This window comes from Cupressus sempervirens, chromosome 1 (genome assembly GCF_028749045.1).
Source record: "Cupressus sempervirens isolate cs-2001-9-10 chromosome 1, ASM2874904v1, whole genome shotgun sequence".
In the NCBI taxonomy this organism is placed as follows: Eukaryota; Viridiplantae; Streptophyta; class Pinopsida; order Cupressales; family Cupressaceae; genus Cupressus; species Cupressus sempervirens.
The window spans coordinates 839,553,169-839,580,673 of NC_143118.1; the positions used below are offsets into that span (position 1 = coordinate 839,553,169).

The 27,505-nt window shown below is 37.4% G+C and overlaps 1 protein-coding gene across 1 annotated transcript in view; it reads left to right on the forward strand.

Annotated features, from left to right (window-relative positions):
* The window catches only part of GLY3 (glyoxalase II 3), a 67,871-nt gene that overhangs the window by 38,152 nt on the left and 2,214 nt on the right, over positions 1–27,505 (forward strand). The window contains exons 4-6 of the mRNA XM_089791188.1: positions 25,270–25,404; positions 26,866–26,907; positions 27,028–27,087. Coding sequence (XP_089647314.1) covers positions 25,270–25,404; positions 26,866–26,907; positions 27,028–27,087 — 237 coding nt within the window. The remainder of the gene's footprint in view (positions 1–25,269; positions 25,405–26,865; positions 26,908–27,027; positions 27,088–27,505) is intronic.

The following is a 27,505-nucleotide window of genomic DNA, read 5'->3' on the forward strand; positions in this document are numbered from 1 at the left end:
AAAGAAGAGGAAAAGAAAGAGAGAGAAAAGGGAAGACCGAGTGCCAAAACAGAAAGATTAGATTGGATGTTGAGCCATCACAACTGCCACACCAACAAGGACCTATAATTTCAGTTAAGGAGAGACAAGTAGCAGTTGTTCAAACACTTGCTAAGGCAGTAGAGGCAACACAAGCTAGTACTTCAAGATCCCCTCTTGAAGCACTAATTATTGGATTGCCACATGATGTTACCAAGATGTTTGATTGTAACATGGACATACAAAAATATCTGCAACTAACAACTTTTTCACTAAATAAGATTGCTGAAGAATCAAGTAAGATGAGCAAGAGTGCCTTGGACACATTTGATAAAATGACAAAGAAGATGTAGGACATTGCCCAAATATAGATTGATGAACCTGATGTTGGTTCCCAAAACTGCAGATTGGAAATCCAAGAACTTGCACTTCTTCGATAGGATTCCGCAATCAGTTCTGGCCAACGAACGTGAATGCTTCTTGATTCTCCTACACTTCAGGCTCCGCTACACCTAGGCGGGTAGACCTTCTTCTTGAACTTGATTACTTGGTTTAGAGCTTTTCTAAAGCGAATTTAAGCTTTGGGAGTTCTCCGACTGACAAAATCTTCAAACTTGACCAAAATGAAACTGAATGCTGAGTGATGGTTGGATGTTTTGTATAATGTTTGTTAGTAAGGAATTTGATGCTTGTAGGAAGTTATAGATTTTTTGACTTCAATAATAGAAAGATCAGTGCCTCCAGTGAAGATTTTCACATACAACTTTATAATGTTCTATGCACTTATACTGTCAACAATCAAATAATCAAGATGCGATAGATCAAATATATATGCAATCTTAAATTAGTCCAGATTGAACTTTAACTCTTTTGGTGGGGAGACAATTTGGACACAGATACGGAAACAATTATATATTTCACAATATCAGTGATGATCAAATTTAAAATGCTAAATGACCATGTCCACTTATCCGACATTAAAATTGTATACAGAATTCCAATTTTTTTTTTACAAAGGACGATTCATCTGCAGTTTAAATCTCCACGCCTTGAATAATAAACAAAGAACATTTTATTTTATTAAAATAAAATAAACAAAGAACATTTTGTTTATTAAAATAAAATAATTGAAATTATATTACAAAGTCATATTATAACCCTTATTCCTCCGTACAAGTAGATGTAAAATGCTTTTGGTTGAATGTGAATGTTCTTCGAATCTTCAATCTTGGAATATGTTTCTCACTCCTATTTATATTTTAAAAACTAAAGAAATGTGACTTTCCAAAATTAATAACTTATGTATCTTCAGAGATAAGTCGCACTGTTTAGTTTCATCTGTTGCCTTTGTATTAGACTTTACATAATGTTTAGACTAATTTCTTCAAACTTTAAAACATTAACTCCAAATATTTTAGTGTAATTGGTTTTAGTTTTTTATCACCTTGATAGAATTGGTTTTTATTCAACTCCATCCTTTCGCTGTGTGGCAAATCTTGGTCACTTCATTCTACGGGTAACGCCCAATCGCTTCTTATTAAGGATACGTGATTCCTTCTGAAAAGTGGGTGCCATATTTCCTTGGATAGTTTATTGCAATCATAAAAAATATATGCACATCTATTTATTACCACTTCACCGTTGCCGTGAATTGATATCCATTCGATCACGTTTTGCATAGGACTTTAGTTGCTCATTCTGTGCATAGCATCTCAATTGATGATTGATGGACAGAAATAACACTCCAAAATGCCTGAACGGCATGCTTCCTCTGTTTAGGTGCATAAGGTAATTATCGATACCACCTTTGACGTCCTTCAAGACTCTTCAAATCTTCACGATGGTTCCTGGGTTCATTCTTGCCATGTAAATTCATTGTTTTGTGACTCGCGTTTCAAGGTTCTTACACATGTATTTAAATTTGTTAAGAAATCAATTTGAACTTCAAACACTGGATATTGGCCTCCTCATTTTTTTTGTAGGTTCACTGTCATCAGTTGCTATCAAACATGCCTGTGTTGAACTCCTTACTATTCACTAATATTGCAGTTTCATCCTCCAGAATTGAATTAGATCTCTTTGTTGAAATCCTCATGTCTTCAGTAACATCCCTTCTTCAAATTTTGGAAGAAGGATTCCAAAGATCTCTGTTTGAATGGCCACTATAATACTTTGAAGGTTTATCTTCAAACATTATTCTTTAAGTGGTTGCAAGTAACTTCCGGTATCTTTTCAGTGTGCAAGAGCTCATCATTATATGTGGTTGCTGACTCCAGTTTTGACCATTCCATATATCCCAGTATTCAAAGTTATCATCAGGCTGTCATAACATTCGCAAATACCAAGGAACAAGTAATTCAGTGACACTTCTGTGGATTATTTGTTTACTCTTGTATGTCATTTGTGACAATAATTTTAGAACTTTGGCTGGGAGTGAAGTGCTACAGCTGGGACTTGATTTTAAGAAGTAAATGTCATAATGGACAGTTTATACTTAAATAGATTTATTGGTAGCAAGCTCTTTTTACTGAATGTGTAGGTCTAAGCTTGACACACATTAAAATGAAAATTGAGTCACTGCTGCTATTTTATTCTGGAAACTCACACATACACACATATGTATAAATCTGCAAGGATATTTATATTGTGGGCTCTGCTTAAATTCTGTGAAACCTCATTAATGGACAAGGTAAAAGGTATGCTTAACTCATCATCTAGATCGAATCACTTACTAGCCAAATGATCTTCCAGGTTTTAGTTTTGTCAGCATGTTAATGATAAAAGGATGAAATATGATATAAAGATGGGTAAAAAAGAGATATAGATGGAGTCCTTAATTCTGCAAATTTGGGCTCCATCACCTGATACAGAGAAAAGAACTGAAAAGACAATGACAAAATTTGATAAGTAATTCTCTACATTGGTAGAAGTTGCAGCAGCAAAAGCTTAGGCTACATATGATACTACCCTATTTAGCACTGTTTGCAACAATATCACAAGTGACTTGTCAATACTTGATACTTGCATCAAGGTATTGAGAAAATGTCTACAAGAAGGAAAATAACTGTACAGGAAACACACTTTATCATTTGAGTATACAATAGACATTAAGAGATCAGGCAGAAGGAAGCAGAATTGAAGAGTATTGTGCGTAAATTGCAAAATCTATTAGCGCATATAACAGATTTGGAGGCAAAGATCAGCAACATTCATGATGAGCTGAGATTACTAGAGTTGAGGAAGGAAAGAACCATAGAGAAATTTTCATTGTTAAGGGAACACCTTACCTTGAAAATTGATCATGTGTAGAGACAACTTAAGGAATGTAATGAGACAAAGGATTCCTTCACCAGATTTGTCTATTCTGATCTCAATTGGCATCCTATGGCCTATGTGCACTAATCAGCATATCGAAAGCAGTCAAAGGATACATGGGACAAAGAATTCAACAACTTGAAGAGGAACTTTGGAGAGTGCATGACACTCATTAGTAGACAAGCTTGATAGAGAAATAAAGGCAACAAAGTTTGGTATGTGTATATAGTTTTGTCTCACCTTTGTCATTGATGTCAAAGGGGGAGAGTAGCATAAGGAAAATTGTAGTCGCTGAGTTTAAGGAGTTATAAGTATAGTGGAAGGGGGAGTTAAGCATGAATATAAGTTGTAAAGATGGTAAATATATGAAATGGTCCACATTTTGTAAATTTTGTTAGGCCATGGGAAGAACTTCGCAAGTTTTGCAATTTTGAAGATTTTGGGACTTAGCCAATTTTCCCATATGTTGCCATGAATGCCAAAGGGGGAGGTTGTTGGCAATTTGGCTAGGAGAATATGAAACGATGATATAGGTTTATCATTTATGGCAACATACACCTGTTATGAAGAAGGCAAAATATCTGATTAAGTTTTGGGTGATTGAATTTAGAAAATTGTCTAGGTATAATCTAGGAAAATAGTGAATAGTTATTAATTTTGGTTTAGTGCAGTTTATTAGAAGCTAATGAGGTTATGCGCAGTTGAGGGAAGCAAGGTCAAAATACATTAAGCACGTGCCAAAAAGTGCTAAAGATTATTCGATGTACAAACAAAGTTGTGACGAGTTTTATAGGTACAGGTTATATAGGCAGAACAAAGTAAAGGCATTTTGGTTAAGGGATTGTTACCAAAACAATGACTTAACAAGTTAGGGACAACATCCTAGATGTTAACCCTCACTTAACAAAAAGTAAATTTGAATTTTGGGACACGTATGAAGACATGAAGGCTGATAGGACAAATCAAATGGGTATAAATGAACGAATTTTAGATGCAAAGTTATGTGATGACTGTAATTGTTTTGTGATAATTCTGTGGTGTGAATTTTGTGTTAGAGCAGAGAAAAGATAGTAGATGTGAGGTTTTGTTAAGAGAGTCACAAAGGACAAATCAGATATTGAAGATATCAACATTGTTAGAAAGGTTTTTGTATCTATACGTTTTGTATACAAAATATATCATTGTATATGCATGTTTGAGTAGTGGGTTCATCTTGCTACTTTTGTATTGTAATACCAACTCCTAACAAGGTTGAGGCTTCTAACTAGGCCTAGTCCTCTAACAAGGACAAATATACTATACAGATGTAATAGACTCCTAACAGGGTCAATATATTTCACAAGATACTTTTGATTAGTGGATCATTTTGTGGGTACCATCCCCATTGGGGTTTTCCCTTGGCAAAGGTTTTCCTAGTTAACAAATAATGGTGTTATGAGGTGTATTGTGTTGCTGCTATGTTTACTTTTAAGTTTGATTACATATGCATGCTTAAAGATTGTTAAAGATATCCATAGTTGGGCAAAAGTCTGTGAAATACTAATTCACCCCTCCTCTCAGTATTTCCTATTTCTAACATGTAATGTCCCCATTTTTGTCGGCATCGGAGTTTGAGAGATTAGCCTATTATTGTGATCCTCATAGGCTAATTATTGTGGATATAGGGTCTTTTGTGGTAGTAGCTTGGCTTGGGAGGGTCTTATCTTCTCCAAAGTTCAGTAAGCTATAGGTTGGTCTTCGTTTGACTCAAATTGGACTTCGTTTGGGCTTAGTTTTGTGTACTTACTATTTGTGGTAAGTTGGTGTTGATTGAGATGGACCCTTTCTATTTTTGGAAAGTGCATTTGGTCACATGGAGAAATAATAGGGGTATGACTCCTATTTCAGACGACATATTTTAAATGATGAGTACGTAAGGAGTTATTATATTTTTAGTGGCCAAATTATTATTAAATAATTAAATGGCTTATTATAAAGTTATAAATTTAACTTAAGTTGAAGGTTGAGTTATCATTAGAAAGAGCCATTTATTAATTAGTTAAGCCAAGGCAAGTGAGAGAATCTAATGGAAGCTTCTAATTAATGTTGTGTGGTGAAGCTTCTTCAGTGAAGTTACATTTTGACAAAAAAGGGGAATCTGAAGGTTATAAATACAAGCCCGTTTGTTGAGAAAAACGTGCTTGAATATTTATTTTCTTTTATTGTCTTTGTGGCCTTTCTAAGGTTCTAATTTTCAAATCTCTTGCTGAGGTATAAGGGTTTGATCTGAGGTTTTTGCTCTATTGCTGAAGTATAGTGGAGATTGGTTTCTTGTGAATTATGAGATTTTCATGGTGGCTTTTTGTACTATATTTCCTGTGGCTGAGGAGCTATTGTTGGTTGGAATATTTCAATTTCTTCTCTTATTGTCTTGACTGTGGCTAAGAGGGCAATTTTATCTTGGAGAGTTTGGTAATTTCTGATTTGGATTTCTCAAGGCTGGACGTTTGTGGTTTTGCTGGTGATAAAATCTTAATAGATTGCAAGCTGGAATTGTTCTGAAGCATAGTAAGTTAATGAATAAATACAAAATTTGTTGTGAGCCATTTGTTGTTTCAGATTTAAATGTGCAAATTCACATGGCAGATTTATATACCAGTGCTTGATATTTATTTGAGCAATTTATAAGGCTAAGGTTAGTTGAATTTGTAAGCAATTGTTTTATATTCCGATACTGTGTTTTGGAATTTTAAATACCATATATTCAATGATAATTGGGTTGTCCGCCAAGTGTTTGTTGAAATGTCAAATGTCTAAATAAGTGGTATTGCGAGAAATATAACCGAACAGGGTTATTACATGTTTACCATACAGGTAAAATAAATGAATGCATACGGACAATGAACAGCAGGATTCCTTAGATTATTATTCGCATATGCTAGAACATTACATTATGCTAGATAATATGAATAGAAGATAAAAGATCAATTACAATGATCCCAGACGGGATATAAATACTATCCACCGAACCTTCCCGAAGGAGTCCGTCGGCCACAAACATTATGTCCACTACAAACTATTTACTCGTCGGCTACAGAATACAGAAACACCGACGACAATCACCCCGTCAGCTACAGAAACACCGATGACAATCACTCCGTCGGCTGACACAGTTTCTACCGATGACATCATCCCCTCCAAAAGAAAAAGTCGTCTCTGGACGACAATTACAAAATATCTGAGATGAATTATCAACCAAAATACATTAACAGAGTGACTACAACAAAAAATCTGCTTGTCACATCACTTTCACATTCATCCCGTTACATCTGTAGCCTCTACTAACACAATACTGGCTCCTCAAGCTGACCTTGATAGCCACCCGTGCTGCTTTCTCTGCTTCCAACACTGGGTCCACTGAGCTAAGTGTTGCTATACTGCCTTCTGGATGACCCACTCCTGCCGAGCTCTCTATGCATCCACCAAGACAGCCTCTCGGCCAACACCTACTCCCAGTGCCTTTGGTACACAGACAGTCCATGCCTGCAGCAACTTCAACTCTTCTCAACTAGTTAGACTCCCACGACTAATATCCGCAACGACTGGGGGTCCCGGCGGGGTCGAGGGGCAGCGCCCTCATGGAGTCTTGGGGCAGCGCCCCAGGTGCGCTCCGTGTCGCATTACAGGGCGGGGTCGAGGGGCAGCGCCCCTCGCCGCCAAGACCAAATTAGGCACTTCGCAACCCACACAGAAATGCATAGAACACACCATTTCTATCATTTCCTGCCGATTCTACACTCTTTCTGGCAACTACTGATATTTCCCCTTTTCTATGGCATCATCTGGTACTCATTCTGAACAATTTGAATTTGTCGTCGTGTTTTTTTTTTTTTTTGCTCTACCACTTCCTCTTTCCTACTCCTCAGCTGGGTTAGGGTAGATGTCCCTTGACACAGAGAATGAAGAGTGAGCTAATTAACAATCCGTGGGAGAGAGAAAAATACTCCGCACATCTGTGAGAGAGAAAAGGGTAGTCGCGAGAGAGCTTCAGACCGTGGAAAACTAAAAGAATATATCGCCAATGGAAGGAAAATTCAGACGATGAGGAACAACCAGAGATCAATACCGATGCAATGACATACCCCCGAAAATTCCTCTAATCTTGCCGTCTTGCCACCGTCGCATGGAGGCAGGTTCGAATCTGGCAGCAAAACTTACAATCTTCTGATCGATTAAAGAGTCTAACCCTTCTGAATTGCTTCCAATTAATAGCAGTTCATTGTATCAATATCCACAACAGAGGTGTGACAAATTTCAATAACTATGCAAGCCGTGACCTCAACCCTAATGCCTAGTCTCAGCCAGTCTTTGCAACCTTCCCTCAACTGTATCTCTTTCACATTACGAAAGAGGACTATTGGCATGAGAACAGAACATCCGCGGACAGAAAGAAAAGGTCTCAGTGTAGACTCACCCGAGGAGGCAAGAGTTAGCAGTGGTGCGCAAGGAAAGTTCCGCAGGAGGAAGTAAAAGAGTGTGGAAGTAAAATAGTCCACGGGAAGAAATAGTGGTCCGCGGAAAGTCAATTGCCCCGCGGAAGAGTGAATTGGTTTGCGGAAAGACACAAAGACTCTCCTGCGGTCAACTGCCCGTGGGGAATGTGTCCGCAGGACACAGCCCGCGGAATAGTCTACCCACGGGTAGAGTCCGCGGGCCTCAGTTTGCGGACTTTCAATCTTTTTTGACTTTTTTAAAATTTTTTTCTTTTTCTTCTTTTTTTTTTTCAAAAAAAAATAGAGCACCTCAATTTTGCCTCTGGCTGTTGCCATTCGGCAACGACAAGTGAGTCAGCTGGCCCTTCTGCAATGGCGACGAAGACTTCCTGGCACAGTATATTTTCAAATTGGATCTGTTCACTGCTTGAGGTACCTCTTGCCCTGTCCAACGTCCCCAACTTTATTACTCGATTGTCGCCGACCTCTTGGATCTGATATTGTCCAACCCATCTTGCCTTAAACCTTTCCTATTTGATTTCATTCCGACCATCGTACTTGAGTACCAACTGCCCCGGCTGAAACCTGTTGAGTTTGTCATGCCACGCCTTATTCCTGTTCTGTGTCACCTCCGTCGCCCACTCTGCCTGCGGTTGTTGCGCATCTAGATTATTTCCTTGCCGTCGGCACCCTTCAACTAATTTTATGCTGCGGTGTAACCTTTTCTTTCCGCGCGGTCCGTTCACCTTGTATTGGACAATGGGATCTTGCTTTTTTCTTGGTTTGGACTGTATGTTCTTTCCCTCAGCTTCAGCCATAACCGCCTTTCTTTCTTTCGTTTCTCTGTATTCCTTCAGACATTCATTTGTCTCTGTTTTTTCACCTTCATCGACCCTTAACATATTACAACCCGGGAACAATTCGTAGTCTTCTATCTGCCAATGGAAAAGGCCATTCACGGAGTCCAGGTCGTCGTCATTCGATCCTCCGTCAAGTCTGAATACTCCTTCATCTGGTTCCATTCTCCTCTTTCCTTCGTCATCACTCTCGCCTTCACTTTCAGAATCTGACGATGCTGCCTCCTCGCCAACTATTTGTGTGTGCAGGTCAATTGTGAATCTTTTGCCTCTACCCTCCATTGATAGAGTATTTCGTTTCCAATCATGTTTTACTTTTGCTTGCACCAACCAATCCCGTCCCAGAATAGCATCATATCCTTTTCTTTTCAATGGAAAAACCACAAAATCCAATAAAAATGGTTGCGTTCCAATAGTTACTGGTTGCGCCTTCAAGATTCCCAACGGTTTGATTCTGTGTTGGTCTGTCGTGAGCAACTGGAATGCAGGTGGCCATAAGGTCGGTTTTCCCAACTTCTTTCAGGTATCTTCCGGTAACACATTCACGCCGGACCCTCCGTTGACAATTGTGTTTGTTAGAACCTTTCCCAAAACTCTCATCTTGACGACCGTCGGATGCCTTCCCGTCATGAGAGCCAAAAGCATTGGGTCTGTTGCTGCCATTGCACTACTATCCCTTCCTGTGTCCTCCGTTGCTTTCGAAAATGGTGCATGATTTAGGATGGCCATCCGTAACTGGGGCATTGTGAGGAGGTCACTTATCTTGACCGGTACCTCCGTTTGTAAGATCTGTCGTACAATGTTTTGTTTTGCAAAGTTCCTTGCCAAGGTGCTGGTGATGTCCTTCAACTGAGATGTCCCCGCCGATGATGCCTTTACAATTTCCGCCTGTGCTTCCCCCAATTTTCTCTTTTCCTCGGCTTGCCTCCGTGTAATTGCCAGAACCTACTCTACATCCGTGCCGACAGTGATCAAGTTTACTCCAGACTTTGGACACTTGGAATCTTCGTGATCGCCGGGTCCGCACCATCTGCACAGTAGTTTTGGTTTGTTTGCTGCTGTACAATCCCGCGCAAAATGACCCCATAAATTACATGCTTGGCATTGAATGATCGACCTTCCGTTTGCATCATACTGGGTTCGACCTCGGCTCCCATTATTATTGTTATTGTTTGCATTGTTATTTTGCCCTCTGCTATTATTCCTGTATCCTCCAGATGTGGCACCTGTGCTATTTGTATTTTCGCTACTGCTCGATGGGGAAGCCTCTTGTGTAAGAAACACCTGCGGAGATCCTCTTGTCTTCATGTTAAAGGGGCACTCTTTTGTCGAATGGCCCATGATCTGACAAATGTCACAAAATTGGTTCTTTGGACACGATCCTTTAGTATGACCGTTGGTCTTACACTCCGTGCACCATAGCTCACTACCTTTTGGCTCCATCTGCATGTTTTTAAACTCCATCATGCGGATCATATCCTTTTGTAGGGCACGAACTTTCTTACTGCTGCCTTCATCGTCGCTGCCATCGTCTCCGGCAGGCTCGTTGTCGTCAGAATCAGATGAGCTAGTTTTCTTCTTCTTTGTCTTTTGTTCACTTTCGAGGTCCAGTGCTCTATTATAAGCGTTTGCATATGACGACGGTGGCACAATTTTCATTTTCCTCCGCAACTTCGAGCGGAGGCCTTCCACGAACCATCTTTTCTGAACTCCGTCTGCCAGCTTGCTTTCCATTTTGTTTATTAAGTCTTTTAATCTCCTGGCGTAGATGCGGACAGTCTCATTCTTCCTTTGCTTGGTATTGAAAATCTTTGCTATGATTTCATTATCATCCCGCAACAGTTTGAATTCCGCTAGGAACTCCTTTTTAATGTTATCCCAGCTATTTAGCTTTTGTGGATCCATATTTGAAAACCAATCAATCGCTATTCCTCGTAAGGTTGCTGGAAATTGCCTCACCCATTCGTTGGCATCTGTGATTCCATTTGCCCTCCAGATCGTCTCACATGTCTTACAATGTCGGATGGGGTCGGCTGTACCATCGCCCTCAAACTTTGGCAGCTTTTCTTTGGGTCCCGCCATCACAACTGAATTTGGTAGAGAGGCGTTACTGGATCCTGCAACACTGGCGCTGTTTACTCCAACACCGGAGGTCTGCACTCCCACACCGGAGGTCTGCACTCCCACACTGGCGGTTTGCACTCCCACATCGGTAGTTTGAACTCCCACACCGGCGGTCTGCACTCCCACATCGGCAGTCTGAACTCCCACATCGGCGGTCTACTCCGCTACTTCGGGGATCTGCTCTTTGACACTGTCGATCTCGACAGTTGCAAACCTTGGTGAAGAAGAGGGATCTTCTGAAGTTGTTTCCCGCGAAAGTCTATCTCGGATGAAGAGGTCACTCCACGCTCGTGCTCCTTCGGCACTGCAAGCCGTGCGAGTTGATGCTCTTCCGTCTGAATTTTCTTCCCTCAGCGAACACAAATTCAAGAACTCCTCCCGTGCTTCTTCCACCAACTCCACCTATTGTCGAGTCTCCTCCAACAATTCCTCCGCGCTCTTGTTTCCATCGGCAATCTTCTGGAATCTTTGTTGGCGCTCTGCCTGCTGTGCCAGAATTAATTGACCTTGAGCTGTGCGAATTTCATCCTTCTCTTTCAACTTGTTCTTGTTTTTATTTAGTTGATTTGGCATCAGATTTCATTCCAGCCTTTGTTCCAGGTCCATCGGGCAACGGCGCCAAATGTTTACCATATAGGTAAATTAAATGAATGCATACGGACAATGAACAACATAATTCCTTAGATTATTATTCGAATATGCCAAAACATTACATTATGCTAGATAATATGAATAGAAGATAGAAGATCAATTACAATGATCCCAGACAGGATATAAATACTATCCGCTGAACCTTCCCAAAGGAGTCTGTCGGCCACAAACATTATGTCCGCTACAAACTATTTACTCGTCGGCTACAGAATACAGAAACACCGATGACAATCACCTTGTCGGCTACAGAAACACCGATGACAATCACTCCGTTGGCTGACACAGTTTCTACCGACGACATTACATAACACTTCATACCCTAGGGGCTGTGAACCGAAGATTCAATAATTGACATAGAAAGTTGAAGTTAATGAAATCACAAATTGCAAGGGAACAAAAGGTTTCTGCTTTGGTCTCTCAAAAATATGAAGGTGCCGACTCGGGTATGGAGGTTGGGGACATTGTGTTCTATTAGATCTCTCTAGAAGGATTCTAGTTTTATGTTGTGGCTTTGGTCATACCCAGCTATGGGGAACTCACTTTTGACCAATGTTATACACAACATTGTCAGACGGCTCAAGGAATTTTGTTCCTAAATTCACTAGTGAAGACTCACAAGATCTAGATGATCATAATTCAAGCATTCCGTGTTGCCTATGAGATCCTTAAGAGTTCAAGATGAAGACATGTTTATGTGCTTGTTTGTTGAAAGCCTCATTGGGTGTGCTGCTGAGTGGTTTCATAATTTGGAAGATAGATGTATCACAACATGGTACAGTTTAGACTCTAGAGGTGAAGTTTATTGAAAGATTCCACCCTTTAGTTGATAAATAGGCAATTATTATTTCAATTTTTCCAAATACAAAAGGAAGATGTATCTATTAGGGGTTTTGTGGAAAGATTTAATCGAACTTTGAAAACGGTTCTTCAAAATGATTAGGCAAGTGAAAATTATTAGTCATGCATATTCATTGTTGCGCTGCACCAAGAGGTTAGATGTTTACTTAAAGAGAAATAAGGTACAAAACTTGAAGGCTGCACAAAAGATAGTTGTTGAAATTGGAGATGATTTGATCTTATCTGGCTCTTTGAAAGATCAAAATTGTGTAAATGTGTCCCAAAAGTTGCAAAATCTGAATTATGTTTACAAAATTCAAAAACTTTATCCAGGAAGGAAGTCTCTTATACAAAGGGTCCTTGATACAAAAAGAGCAAAAAAGCCAGTTTCTCCTATATCCTATTGTCAAAATTGTACAGTTTTTAATGTAGGTATATCAGCATCTTCTATGCTTAAAACTTCCACCACTAACACTGCAGGGATTTAGCAATTTCATGTTGAAGGTAGTGAAGATGGCTTAGAGAATTTTATTGAAAATCATTCATTTGAAGGTACAGAAAATCTTTTCTCTTGCAAGCTGCAGCCACCATTGAACAACCTTCTGCTAGCATAGATAATAAAGGTACAAATGAAGGTGAAAAACTGCTGCCACACTCTTCATTTTTAGATTTAGAATCTTTCACATTTGGAATTTTTGATGCAATCTCAGTAGATGATTTTACACAAGCAATTGTGAAAGGTCAGTCTAGAGAAGGAATATACAATCAAGGACAGTTAGAATTTAGAAGTCATCATTCACGCTGATATGCAATCATACTATGAATCATATCAATTTACTCAAGGACATAATATCAATGAATGCTGCAACATGAATGTTTGGGAAATCATGAAGTTGCTGGAAAGCTATTTGAAGGCATTGGACTGTCTACTGCTGATATTCTGCTACACATGCAGCTAAAATTGCAGATTTTTGAATTCAGTAATGAAAGCTACTAAGATAAGGTATGCCAAGAAAAGGTAAGTGACTGTCCAAGTCTGAAATCTATTCAAATTGAAGGTGATATCATGACAATTCTATCTCTTCCTTTTATCTCGTATCACCAGCTATCACATGAGATATGTACTAAAGAAGACGTTAAAATATCAGATGAGATGATGGCTGAAGCAAAAGAACCAAATGGCATATGCATTGTCAAAGGAAGTTCAGCTGATATAAAATCAGATTAAAGAATCTGCACGGTTCATCTTCAGGACAGCTGTTGTTTTTAGAATCTTTATGAAGGGTTCCCAATATGGGGTTTAATTTATTTTCTACACAATCAAGCACGAGTTACTAACATGTTTGATGCAAATTTGAGTCAGCACATACATCACAATGCCGAAACATTCTAGTTGGCCTTCCGACATGTACAATGTAGATAAGCTTTTTTGACTGGATGCCTGGTTAGGAAATTCTTACAAAATGTTGTTTGTGGATTACTTCTCATAGTGGTCGCAAGTTGGCAGTTGAGAATGATGCTTTTTGTTTGCTAATCACCATTTCACACCGTCAGATATTTCTCTCAGCCTGTCAATGGCTTTGCATGAACATGATTGAGCATCCCTTGAGGTACGGTCTAATGACAATGTATGATTTAGGTGGTTTTGGTACGTTGGTAGTCTAGTTCCCTGTTTAAGCTTGCTTGTTTTTTCAGTGTGTGCTCAGTCTCCCCTCCACCCATTTGTAAGCAGTGCTATATCGTCCAACTATTCTTTTGACTTTGTTGCCCAACAAACACAGAGCATTGATCATTGCTTGAGATTCCAGGTACCTCGTTTTGTCTTTTACAATCCTTTTCCCTAGTCAAAGCCAGCTATTGTTTGCAATTTTGAACTTGGAAAATTTTGAACTTCAAGACTTAAATATCATTTTATGCTACTTCTATGTACTTGGGAAAGCAAATTGGCCCATTAAATTACTTTCGATTTTTTAGACGATTTGAATGTTTTCCAAGTTGAGATACACAAAATTGATTTGTTGGAAAGGCTGAAATGTGTAAGAAAAGCAAATGATGAGCTACACTTTTACAATATAAAGGATATTACGAGTCTTGTTTATTTGATAAAATGAATAAACCTACACTTTAGGGATTACTAAAACAAACACATACAACAGATTAGAGAAATAACACCAAATTGCAAGATCGGAAAATTGGATTTTTATTATCTTCACAAAATGGAATTACAGTATTCAAAAATATGAAATGCAAAGCCACACAGACATTTTCATTACAACATTCTGCAACCCAGAACCACCATATACATTCCCAGAACTGTCCTAGAGCACCCTACGAGCCTTCTTTATATAGGCAAGTTTTAACCGCCCAAGAAGGTTCTAGAAATTTTAACCCTAATTTTCAGGATGACTTTATATTTTAACCCTAAGGTTCTAGAAATTTTAACCCTAAGATATTATTATTTATATTTTTATTACATTAGAGTAGGCCCAACAACTTTTGAAACTCAAAAGAAATTTTGAAGAAATTTTATTTTCACTCATTTCAGGTGGCGCAACTTCTGAAAACCATAACTCATCGCCTGTTGCTCCAATTGGCTATTATGATCCCATTTTGGAAATGGCATGAACTACTCCTCAACCCTTGATTGGTGTTAGCTCGAGTTAGCCAAGGTTTGACCCCTTTTTTGAGCCTCTAAAGCCTTCAAAACTAAGCTTAGAGTTTGTGTACGATGCTGTCAATATTGAAAATATTCAATATCTTCAAAAATAGTCTTGATGTTGCAATGAATTTGTTTTAGTAGGCTGATATATCCAAAGTGAATCTCCAGGGAAGGAATTGAAACATTTTAAGCTCTAACGACCAACTTACTAAAATAGTAAAGCTTCAGGAAATAACAACTCTGCACTGAGATAGCCCTTATCAAAAAGATAAACTAGAAACGGTTTTAGGTGATGCAAGATTGTCCTTACATCCAAGATGCTCCTGCATTAGATTGTATGATCCAGTGATTGACCTTTTAATTACTATGGTAATTGTGTCACATACAAAGGATTTGCATTACATTGCCCAAGTTATTGCGGCTATATCGGGCTTTTACAGCTTGTGTAAAATCATTTTCTAGATCATTGCAAAGTTCATAAACTCCACGCATTGGGGGTTTTCAGGAGTTGTGCAACTGCCAAAAACAAGTTCCCAAGGTGACATTGGAGCTTGACTTATTCTCTACAACAGAAAAAGCCAAATAACATAAAGCCCAAGTATTAGAACTTCAAGTCAGTTCGGGGACTGATGTTCAAATCCATCAAACCAGTTATCTTTTAAGAAGGTGGCGTAGTTTGTTGGTTTTAGAACTCGTTTGAAGGATGACAATCCCTCTAGAATTTGGAAAAGTAAAAAACAGAGTCATCAACATTTTCACTTTAATCTGGAACAGAGTCTGGGGCCTGAAGGGACATATGGAACTACAAAAATGAAGTTCCCAATCTGACATCGGGCCTGATACATTATTTTGAATCATTCCCAATGGTTTGAAAAATAGTGTCAGGTACTGTAACATATGCAGATTTCTGGCAGCCTTCATGGGACTCTTTTGGACAGCTAATTGAACCTTTGGCAAGTTTGAGCTCATGGGCGGTTACATAGAGGGATCACAAGGAGTACATGTTATTATTTCTCCTATACTGACTATGAAGAAGGCTCAGACTAATATCAAAGGCTTCAGGCTGGCCTTTCGAAGGCATATAAGGGCATGCACATGCCTATGAATGTTCTACTCATGTCTATATGGGTAATGTCGATCCTTGTGGTGCCATGTGTATCACAATAGGTGATGGAGGAAATCATGAGGATCTCGCTACAAGATTTATTGATCCAAAATCTCAATGGTCCACATTTTATGAAGCAAGCTTTAGACACAGCGAACTTAAAATTGATGTACATTGATCCTGGAATCGTGATAACAATGATGATCAATCAAATCACTTGAAGTTTGGACTGAGAGCCTTAGTAACTCGGGACACTGTGCAGATGGTGTCAACTAGAGTAGAAAGAAATCTGTATTAGAACTTCGAGTATAAGAGAAAAACAAATTAATTTATCTAGTTTTGAGGAGAATGTTGAGGCTGTGCATATTTCTATATTGGTAACCATATTTTTGGCCAATCAAATCAAATACAGATGCTAAATGATAACTGTCAAACTTAATAGTTCCCATGTATGAGCTATGGTTTGGATATCTCAGCTACTTAACTTCTGGATGGATCTCCTAACAGGCCCTATAGCTTTTCACAAAGACCTCATCTGATTTTCACCTTCCTTGCAATATATAAAACATGTGGTGCAGGATACAGGGATTGAACTTTTGGATGTTAGATTTCCACAGTTATGAGGCAAGGGAAATATATCAATTTATGGTTTCAGAGAAAATAATGGTGCTCAAGGTTGCCTTTGTTGGGTCTTCTAGAAGCTCTTGATACATGGTAAATCATGCATTTGAAGGATGTTTGCAACAGAAATATTAAAAGAAAGATATTTCTGAAGAAGTCAGTAAAGTTGAATGTGGTGATCAGTAGTCCCTTAGATTGGGGACATCTATGTAGTTGATGTCAGTCATGGAGTTGGTAAGGTTATGATTGATGCTGCCACCAACCCCTTTCACGTGGACATTACCTGATGTGTGGAAAGAACCTCATTGCTAGCTCGAATAAATGTTGTGAAGAAAATGGGAATGTTATGTCAGCTTTGTGGGACATGACAGACTTATCAGGGAAGCTTTGGTGTGAACTCGCTTCTAACAACAATTTGAGACTTGATATGCACTAGTGAAGAAATATGCTCTGTTCTTTTGGCTTTCTTGAAATATGGTGCTCGAGTGATATTGGATAATTAAATGCCTTATTTTCTGGCCTTCAATTCAAAACCACAGATTCGAGAATATGTTATTTAAAATCAGTATTGTCAAAATAAAAATCCATCATTAAACCATAGATTCGAGAATATGTTATTTAAAATCAGTATGGTCAAAATAAAAATCCATCATTTTTCATTCTTTTCTTGGAGGTTCCTCAATTCAAATGCTTATTGGTGATTTTGAATTTTGCTCATATGTTATTGATTGAAACATCAAAAACTGTCATAGCAGAGAACATCTGGTTGAATCACATGTCTATCTGGTCAACCACCAAATAAAGCAAATATAGAATGCACTTGTTGCTGCATATATTTTGAACAGAGTACTGGTTATGCCTCCTGTATGGTGCAAGTTCACATGAATTCGGGAAGACCTCATAGTATGAGGAAAGAAATACATATTTGATGACACACCACTTATAAATATGATAGTCCATGGTTATACTACTGTTTGTGGTGTTATCTCTCAATGCAGCTTTCAGAATGCATAAGCCATAGAACAATACTATGATTGTTCCTGAATACCTATGGCTTGAAGGCTTTCTTCAGTCTGATTATGTGTAGTTGCAGCCTCAGTTTCAGTTTTTTCGAGAAGGTGATGAATTATAAAAAAGGAAGAAAGCACTTTTGTGAGGTTATCTCAGGGTTTGATTTGCATTATGTATATGAACAAATTAGGGATATTGTTCAGAGAGCAGACCAACAAGGATTTGTTCTTATAAAAAAACTCCTCTAACAGTATTTATAGATATTTCCCAACTCTAAATAGATGATTGTTCTGAAGGTTCGCATTCAACTTGATGTCTGATCAAATTCTATCTCTGAGAAGTTATTAAGAGGGCATGGAAACTAAGCCATCATATGTTTCTGAATTTGGAGGATGCCTCAATCACTAACACAAAAAATAACGAAAGTGAAAGTTTGGTTAAAGATTTTCAAGAGTTAGTTACAAAGAAACTGAAAGGTTCCGAAAGGATACTTATTGCATTCCTTCAAATAAGAGGTGGTTACGAAACTGAAAAGTCCCTTTGGAAATTATTCCTTAATATTTAATCAAAAAGCATGGGAGGGAGATTTTACTGACCCCCCTTGTCCTTTGAGGCATGAGTCAGTATTGATAAAAAAGAGGGCATTTTCATTTCTGAAGGGAGATATGGCAGTGATTTTTGTTTAGACATGTTTTGTTGTAACAGAGAAAAGGAGTCTTTGAACTTTCTAGTTTTGTTAAAGAACTAAAGGAAATTATTCGATTCTTTGCATTCATTTGCTCTTCATTTTGATTATCATTTTCCTTTGTGTTTTGCAATTGCTCCTTGATGCTTATCACTTTGTTATATCAGACTGTGGGTTTGTTCATCATATGACATTCCTTTGCGAGTGCTAAGTAAGTGATCTTTGAGTCATTATCTCTATTCCCCTTGTTTCTAAAGTTGTCATCACTTCTGTGTCATGATTATGCACATATGTTAGCATGCCTTTCTTTCTCTGGGGTTAAAAGGCATGCCTTTCTTTCTCTCTGGTTAAAAGCATACCCCTAAATCAGGCTACATCAGAAGAGTGAGCTGTACCTCTAAATTTCAGAGATCACTGGCACAACAGTGATCTCTCCAATTGTTAGTCACAGTTTATCTTTAATTCTGGATTAAAGTGGTCTTTTTTCTTTTTTATCCCAAAAAGACAAATCTTTTTACTAACACAAATAAGAGCATGATTTTTCACATAAATTACATCCTTTGAGACTGCCTTTGGCTGAATCACTATTACAGGATTACCCTGGCATCTTTCCAAACAACCATTCACTTTGATTTTGTGCAAACCCATAAAGGAAGAGGGATTCTTGCTAGATGAAACTATTGACTTCTTTGATTTTGTGCAAAGCCTTAGAGGAAGAGGACTCCTTGCTAGATGAAACTATGCTCAAATGCGCCATGGCATCTGCATGCAACGAAGGAGCAGGAACTGAAGTATTCATAGCCCCAGAGATCCCAGCCTCAGGGAAGCACCTCACTCTGTCATGTCTAAAACAATACCGACAAGCAAAAGACACAAAACAAAAATGAGATAACACTTTACACCAATCCCCAAATTGAAAGTGTGCTCAAGGAAAAGGACCAAAGATCCTCCTGCAATCATTAACATTATTCAACCATCTAGCATCTAAAGCATGATCAGTACCATAATATCTCCTCAATTAGGCTACAGTTAGGGAGATATTACAGATCAAGATATTCTTGTACCTTTTGGAATGGAGTTATTCATTTGAAGATCATAAAGGGCCACATGACTTTGATATCATATATAAGAAATAAAAGGAGAATGTTGTGGCTAATGTTCTATCTAGGAGTGATGAGTCCACAGAGTCGCTATTGTATGCTATTTCCATATCGTAGGCATGTTGGGTATATGATGCATGAGAAGAGTGAGGACATGGATACTCAGATTCTCATTGAAAAACTCCAACATCATGTCAGTGTGTCAAACAAATTTGTATGGAAAGGAAAGGTTCCATATACAAGGATAGGTTGCATCTATGTAAGATTTTAATCTTTAGGTTTAGGACTTTGGAAAGACTACATGTATCTGCAGTAGGGGTACGCTTGGGATTCTTGAAGACTTAAAATAATCAAGCAAGATTTCTTTTGAGATGAGCTCAAAGAGGACACTCAGGAATTTGTAGCAGATTGCTCGGTATGCAAAGTAATTGGGAGACAATTAAGACTTCAGGTCTTTTGTAACTCCTAACCATTTCAAGTGAGAGGTAGCAAGAGATATGCTGGATTTCGTCACAAGTTTAAAAGGTCTAACAAAAGATGGCATCATGGTTGTTTATTAGTACAATCATGGTTGTTGTTGATCGATTAACCACATGCACATTTTTGTGCCCTGTCACCCATTGGTAACAAGGATTAGAGTGATGGCATTTATGGATATCATTTAGAAGCTGCACGAGACTCAAAAAATCTTAGTAACCAATTCTGATCCTGTGTGTTTACAAGTAATGTTTGAATCTGTGTTACTGGGTTCGCACCCTGCCACCCAGATTCAGATCTGGGTTTGTATGGGTCTGTATTTGTGTCTGGGTTCGCTGTGGGTTGGGTAGGGCCCGGATTTTAGACTCTGGGTTCGCAGGTATGCGCTGTAGCGAACCTGAGAGAACCACTGCAAGCCCGGGAAGGCTCGGACATTAGGGTCCAAAATGTGAAATAAAACAACTTTAAAGAGTGTTTTTAAAAATACTTTATTTATGTATCGCTAAAAGAAACCTAATAAAAAATATTTCACTCATCTAATCTCTAATGTTGAGGAGGAGGATAATGTAGCAGCATCTGGGACTAGTGGAACTGGTTTGGGTTCCAGTGATGAGGATCTAGATATAGTTACAGCCAGTTATGAAGCCATTGATCCCTCAATTTTTGATGACTCATTTGACCCTTGAAGGGCATTTGATACTATGATCATTGATAAACGACTAAGCACTTGTCATTTATCATTATGTTTGAAACTTTATTATTTGACGAACTAGTCTATGTTTTGCAATTTCATCTTGCAGTTTAGTAATTCAATGTATGATATTCTTTACAATCATGAAGATAGATTAATGAGTGAGTATTTAATGTTTATCTTTGACATTTGGCATTGATCAATGATTAAGCAACATATATTCATACCGTGAAATGACTTAGTTTTGCAACTATGCACAACCCTTCTGACGCTTGAAGAGCATTTGATACTATGATCATTGATAAACTACTAAACACTTGTGATATGAATATCAGGATTTAACTGTGTGATTTTGAGTCAAACTCGATGACCCATGTTTCATGAGTAGTGATTCAACATGAATCCATCTCTCATGAGAATAAATGGAACACTTAGCACTCATTGGATCTAGGTGATGCTCACAGGGGTGAAGCACCGGGACTTCCCGGGAGGTCACCCATCCCAGTACTACTCCAGCCTGAGCGCGCTTAACTGCAAAGTTTCCTCCATAGTTAAACCCAAAGCTTGCAACCCCATTTGCTTGCAAAGTTTCCTCAAAATCACACAGTTAAATCCTGATATTCATATCACAATTTGACTAGCTGTGGAAATTATCTCCTACTTACTAAACACTTGTCATTTATTATTATGTTTGAAACTTTATTATTTGATGAACTAGTCAATGTTTTGCAATTTAGTAATTCAATGTATAATTTTCTTTACAATCATGAGGATAGATTAATGAGCGAGTATTTAATGTTTATCTTTGACATTTGTCATTGATCAATGGTGAAGCAACATATTTTCATACCATGAAATGACTTAGTTTTGCAATTATGCACATTTCTCTAATTTTTTTGTATATATATATATATACACACACAAAAAAAAATCTGAACCCAAACCATACACACGTACATACCAAACACAAACCAAACCAAACACACACACACACACACATACCCACGAACCCAAATGGGATTCTTTATTTTTTGCTTGAACCCACAAACCTGAACTCAAACCCGAACCTGTCCCTAAACCCGAATCGGCAACTTAGGTTTGGATGGATTTAATACCACGTCCAGACACTCAACTTGCTTATAGCTTGTTATATCACCTGCAAAGATGGACAAATTGATGCTGTCAACAAGTTCTTGGAGTGCTATCTCTAATGATTAATTTTAGATAAATAAGATGTGTACAATGACTGCCATTAACAAAATTGTATTATAACATTCCTTTTCACTATTCATTAAAAATGTCTTCATGTTTGGCATTCTATGGTTACCATCCACCATCAATCACCTCTTCATTGTGAGTACACCCAAATGTTAGATTAGTCAAAGAGCACATTCAACACTAGCAAGAGGTACTCTCTTGTCTCAGTGAGAACTTGGCAATACCATGGTATAGAATGGAGCGCAAGCCGATCTAAAACAATAAAAGAAGGATATCAAACTTGAATTAGGATCTGTGCAATTACAAGAATACACGGAGATGTCACTAAAACAATAAAAGAAGGATATCGAACTTGCACCCTAGTATTATGGCCCTAATAAGGTTTTGTTGAGGACTGACAGTGTGGCATACAAACTGGAGTTACCTAAGTTAACAAAAATAAATCCAGTCTTCCACGTTCATGACTTGAAGCAGGTTATTGGACAAAGAACTTCAGCCCAAATTGAGTTACTAGAGCTTATGTTTAGCTAAATATTTTGGAACTTGATACAAGGGAAATAGTATGAGCATTTGATTAAGTGGGAGAGTTGTCCAGTTGAAAATACTATCTGGGAAGATTAAGATTTTGTGTAAAAGCTCCATAGCTGATATTCTCAAAAGAGGGGGCCATCCCACACACTTAACCCATTAATTATTTTGGGACATATCTAGCTGACTTGCGACTAGCATAACCCCTAATTAAGTTATTTAAACATTTATAGTCTGATATATGTAGTTTGGTTGGTCTGGTTGGCATCTGAGGCAATAGTACGGTGTATATTGTGGGTAGTGAGTAGTAGTTGATCATTATATTGTGATTTTCATTCTTATTGAAGAATTCTGCTCATTTGAAATGGCTTATTATTCTCAACTATTAGCAGCAAAGTTCCTATTAGATTCTGATTTTGTGCAAGTTATGTTATACACTTAGAATCCAATGTTCCAATTTTAAATTGCTTAATCTGGCCTTCCATGAAACTATGATGCCTCCAAACAATACTTGAACCTGCCAAATTAAAATTTATTGTTTTAATTTAAACAAGCCCTACTTTGAAACTTCCAAAAGCCACACATTTATTTGGTGTAAGCATCTCAGGTATTTAAACTGTCTGCTATTTCTTTTTGGTCCGTTCAAGGTAAATTGAGCATGGTACTTCATTGAAACAAGTACTTTATATATGCATGTTGATGCACTATTCTTCATCTTCTATGCTAATCTTGACCAGCTAATAATTGCTCTTGTTTGTCAATGCAACTTACTCTATTTGTGCTGCTTTAACTATATAGATTGGTTTTCATTACTTACTTAGTGTCCGACACACTTTCTTTGATTCCATTGTCTTTAATGAAGCCTTTGTTTCAAACAAAGCTGCTAGCCTTGCTTAACTCTTCTTCTTCATTGAGTCTTCTCCAAAGGGAATTTCAGAATTGTTTAGTCGGATTTATCTTGAATGTTTACCACTTCGCAAATATTTGTTTCTTAAATCTAATCCGATTCCTTTAAATGTTTTGGCGTTTTTCTTTGATCATCATGTGTTGATCTCAAAACAACACCACTGTCAACCATGACCCTGAATCTTTTGCAGTTCTCATTTTTCTTGCTGTTGCAGTGTCATGCTTGAACCTTATTTACGAATTATGAAAGTGGCTATGGAGACATGGCTCAAAGACTTGTTGTGGGCATCATATCTATCCATCCCATATCATTGTACCAGAATAACTTTCATTTCAAAAGTACAAAGCTGAGACACCACATCTTACATGGAGAAGACATGGTAGAGTCGAAAGATACCCTAGTACCGAAATTGCATGCTTGTGCTTCTGTTACTCACCACTTGAGAAAAAAATTGCACATCGTTACATTATTTTTATGACTTCATTTGACATGCATTTCCTTAAACATGCCTATGTGCCTGCTATCACAATGAGTTCAGAACACATGATGAATAGCAGGAGTGTGAAATGATAGTTGATTGTTGTTATATTAAACAAAGGAGAGGAATACTCCTTATATAGTGGATTACAAGAATATCTTTCCATAACATAATTGTTCAAGAACTGAAGACAGAATAGAAAGTTACTAACTGAACTAACCAAACGATTTAAATGACCATTATAAGCTAAATATTACAATATTACTTCATAGGGTGGGATTGATATGGAGAAGAGAGTGTGTGGTAAGGTTTGCTCAAAAAGGATGAGTTAACCATAAGATTTCATCAAGTCAAACAATTCAAATGATATTAAAGAAGAGTAGTGGAAGGCAGTGCATTTTACGTCTCTTTCTCTAAAATACATTCCCATGAGCTGCCTATAGTTTAGTTTTGATTGTTATTTCCTATGTAACAATTCATGGCATGTTGGTTTCTCATTAATCTTGTTAAAATTCTGTTGAGCTAAACGTGGAGACATTTTTGCAGAGGTTCTGCCATGGAGAAGAGAATAAGGGCAGGTTAAGTTTTTCAAATTTGAAGCATCACATATTAATGTCCCTTCGAAACAACTTGTTAAATCATACACTCAATGGAATGGTACTTGAGAAAGTAGACACCATGACCAAAATGAGTGATATTAAAATGGACTAGCTTATCTTTTAATGTCATGAAGTCAATGAAGTAACGAGTGTTATAAAAAATCGCTTAGTTTACTCTAATTTACTTGATGACTAGGATTCTAGGAATACAATGGGTTCGAAATTGGCGTTTAAGAAAGTGATAAACACTACTTTTTATCAATTTGCTAATAGTATTCCACATTTTCGTGTATTCCTCTCCTTATTAGCATAGACTTGAAATCCCTTATTAGTATTCCATCAGCTTTAGGCTAACTGACCTTCGCAATATATAACTGTGATTTTGATAGCATTTGCATTTTAGCAGTGTGTATCATGTTGTGAAGAAATTGTTTAAACTTTAAATGTAGAAGCAGATCATACTTGTTATATTTTTTTGTTTTGAAATATGATCCAGTGAAATACACATAGGAACTTTGGGTTATGGAGTACAGAGCTGATCCATGTTAAATGTTACTTATCTCATCAATATACCCATTTTTAAACTTTTGCCCGATTTGTGAATTATTTGTTCATATATAGGATTTCATCGTCTTCAAGTTTAGAATATATTGAGTCCCAGCTTGAATGGAAAGATGGGATACCATTGTTAAATAGAAAGCAACTCTAGGTGCAATGCCAAAAGGTTTTGAACCTTTCCTGCAGAGCATGTATTTGTTTGTCACGGACTTCTCTTACATGCCTGTTGTTAGCAATCAAAACAAATAGGAAGATCTACTATTATTAGAAATGGAATGCTATTTGTGATTTGATAATGTCTTAATATGCAACACAACCACAGAAAATCATATTCACTTCATGCACTACTGATCTGCAGGTTCGACCTACTCCTGGTCACACACAAGGGTGCGTGACATATGTAACAGGAGAAGGACCTTCTCAGCCTAATCCCAGAATGGCATTCACTGGAGATGCACTTTTGGTACGTGGTTGTGGACGGACTGATTTTCAGGTGGGTTTTGTCCTAACTTTTATAGAATTTTTGTGATTGATAATATGATTGAGTTTCAATAATATACTGTGAATCATGAGGCTATGATTTAAGAGATAGAAAGCTCTATTAACTATGCTTGAAACTTCTTTGTAAATTTTACTTGTGACAGCATTTTTAAATGAACTCTTGGATTTTTATTATCCATTTGCAACTATGTATGTGTGTCCTTGTGTTCATTTATGGGAACTTTTCATGCACAATTGTAGTTATGGAAGGGGATGGAAAGGATTTCTTGGCCTCTAGGATTAATAGTTTTATTTTATCATCTGGCATGATTGATTTTTACTAATTTTTTTCAAGTTCTTGGTATCTTCCAACCAAACTTGAAATAGTCTAGTTCTACCTGGGGCTTCATAGAGAATAACCAGGTCAAAGAAGATTCTGTTCCACATCGGGGACCATTTTCTCTATCTCCTTGCAAATCAAATTACATCAGGTATCATGTTTGAAAATTGGTTGGCAAGTTCACATGATTCTTGATTCAACAGAATTATCATGTAAAATGGGTAGTATTTGTAGTTATTCATCATTATCTTTTTCAAGACGCTTGTCATTATATGGCTACATTGTTTTGATCATGCTATTGTCATCAGAGATATGATGAGTTTAACCATATCTCAGTCAACAAAACAAATTTGATCGACACTTATCTTTCCATTTTCATTATATACTTACTGAAATCTTTTGACCATTTTTCTTGTCAATATACAAGCACTTCTATGATAGCTTCATATGTAACATTACATGGGCATGAGATTGCTTGCTTTATTGTGCAAATTTTGATTTTATTTACTTATTTCCTCATGAAATATTGATGAGATGAACCCATTCAGAAGTCATTAATCTGATCCCTCAAAGGACCTGAAGCACGTTTACATGAAAATCAATTCTTTATTCAATACACAGGGCAGGGAACATCCTCACTGTAGTTGGTCTTTGTGGACATGATTGATTTCCATTGATGGTTGTCATTAAGCGCTTGTAGTTTATGAAATAACTTCATGGAACTTTCTCTGAGTGACTATGCCTTGGCACTTCCGTGTGGAAAGGTAAATCCTCAAAATCAAGGGCTGAAGTCAGTGACATTTTTTGCAACTTTCTCCTTAGTCTTCTGTTCCTTTTGTTAAATATTAATTTGAGTAAATTTGTTTAGTGAAATCTTATTTTCATCCGTTTAATAGCTATAGCCTATACTCTAGAGATGTAAGCACTGTTTATCTTTAATAGTACAGGTTAATGGCAAATCTGTATGCCGTTCTGGTTAATCTATCATGCCTTTGCCTACATTTCGATTTGTCTTTAAGTTAAAACTATTTTTAGCATGCATTTTTGTCATATTTTTAACATATCTGTTTTATTTTGAGTTTTTACTATCCGTAATGTGTGAAATTCCTGATAGTGCTGATTATCTCATGTCAGGGAGGAAGTGCAGAACAACTTTACAACTCTGTACACTCACAGGTGAGGAAACAAACTATCGGCATCTTTAGTTGTAATAAATCTCAACAGTGATTTATTCCAACCAATGGTAATTATGATATTTTGTTCTATTCTCATTAGAGAGTATTTGTTATGTTTCAGATTTTCACATTACCAATTGACACATTGCTGTTCCCTGCCCATGATTACAAAGGGCATACGGTAAGTATATATTTATCTGAAATCCATTTCTCTTTAGACACTGCATTCAATAAAATATTAAAAAACAATTTATCAACATTGTGTATTACAAATTTTGATGCAGTACGGAAAATGCCATATTTGTGGGTATACAAAACTACTTTTATTACAATGTTTTGAAATCCATACTGGTGCATTTTAGGCTTCTAATCCTTCAAGGAATTGAAATGTTGTTCTGGCTTGATGGAACTTATGCATGAGCTGTAGGTTGTAACTTGTAGTGAAGATGAAAACATAACTACATGTTTTTATCTTTCCTTCAGTTCCAGATTCTACTTGGATTGTAGTCCATTTCATGTTTGCCACCAAATAGTTGAAGATGGTCATGAGATTTCAGTTAGTCTAGTGAATTTCCCGTAAGATATTTAATAATATTTAC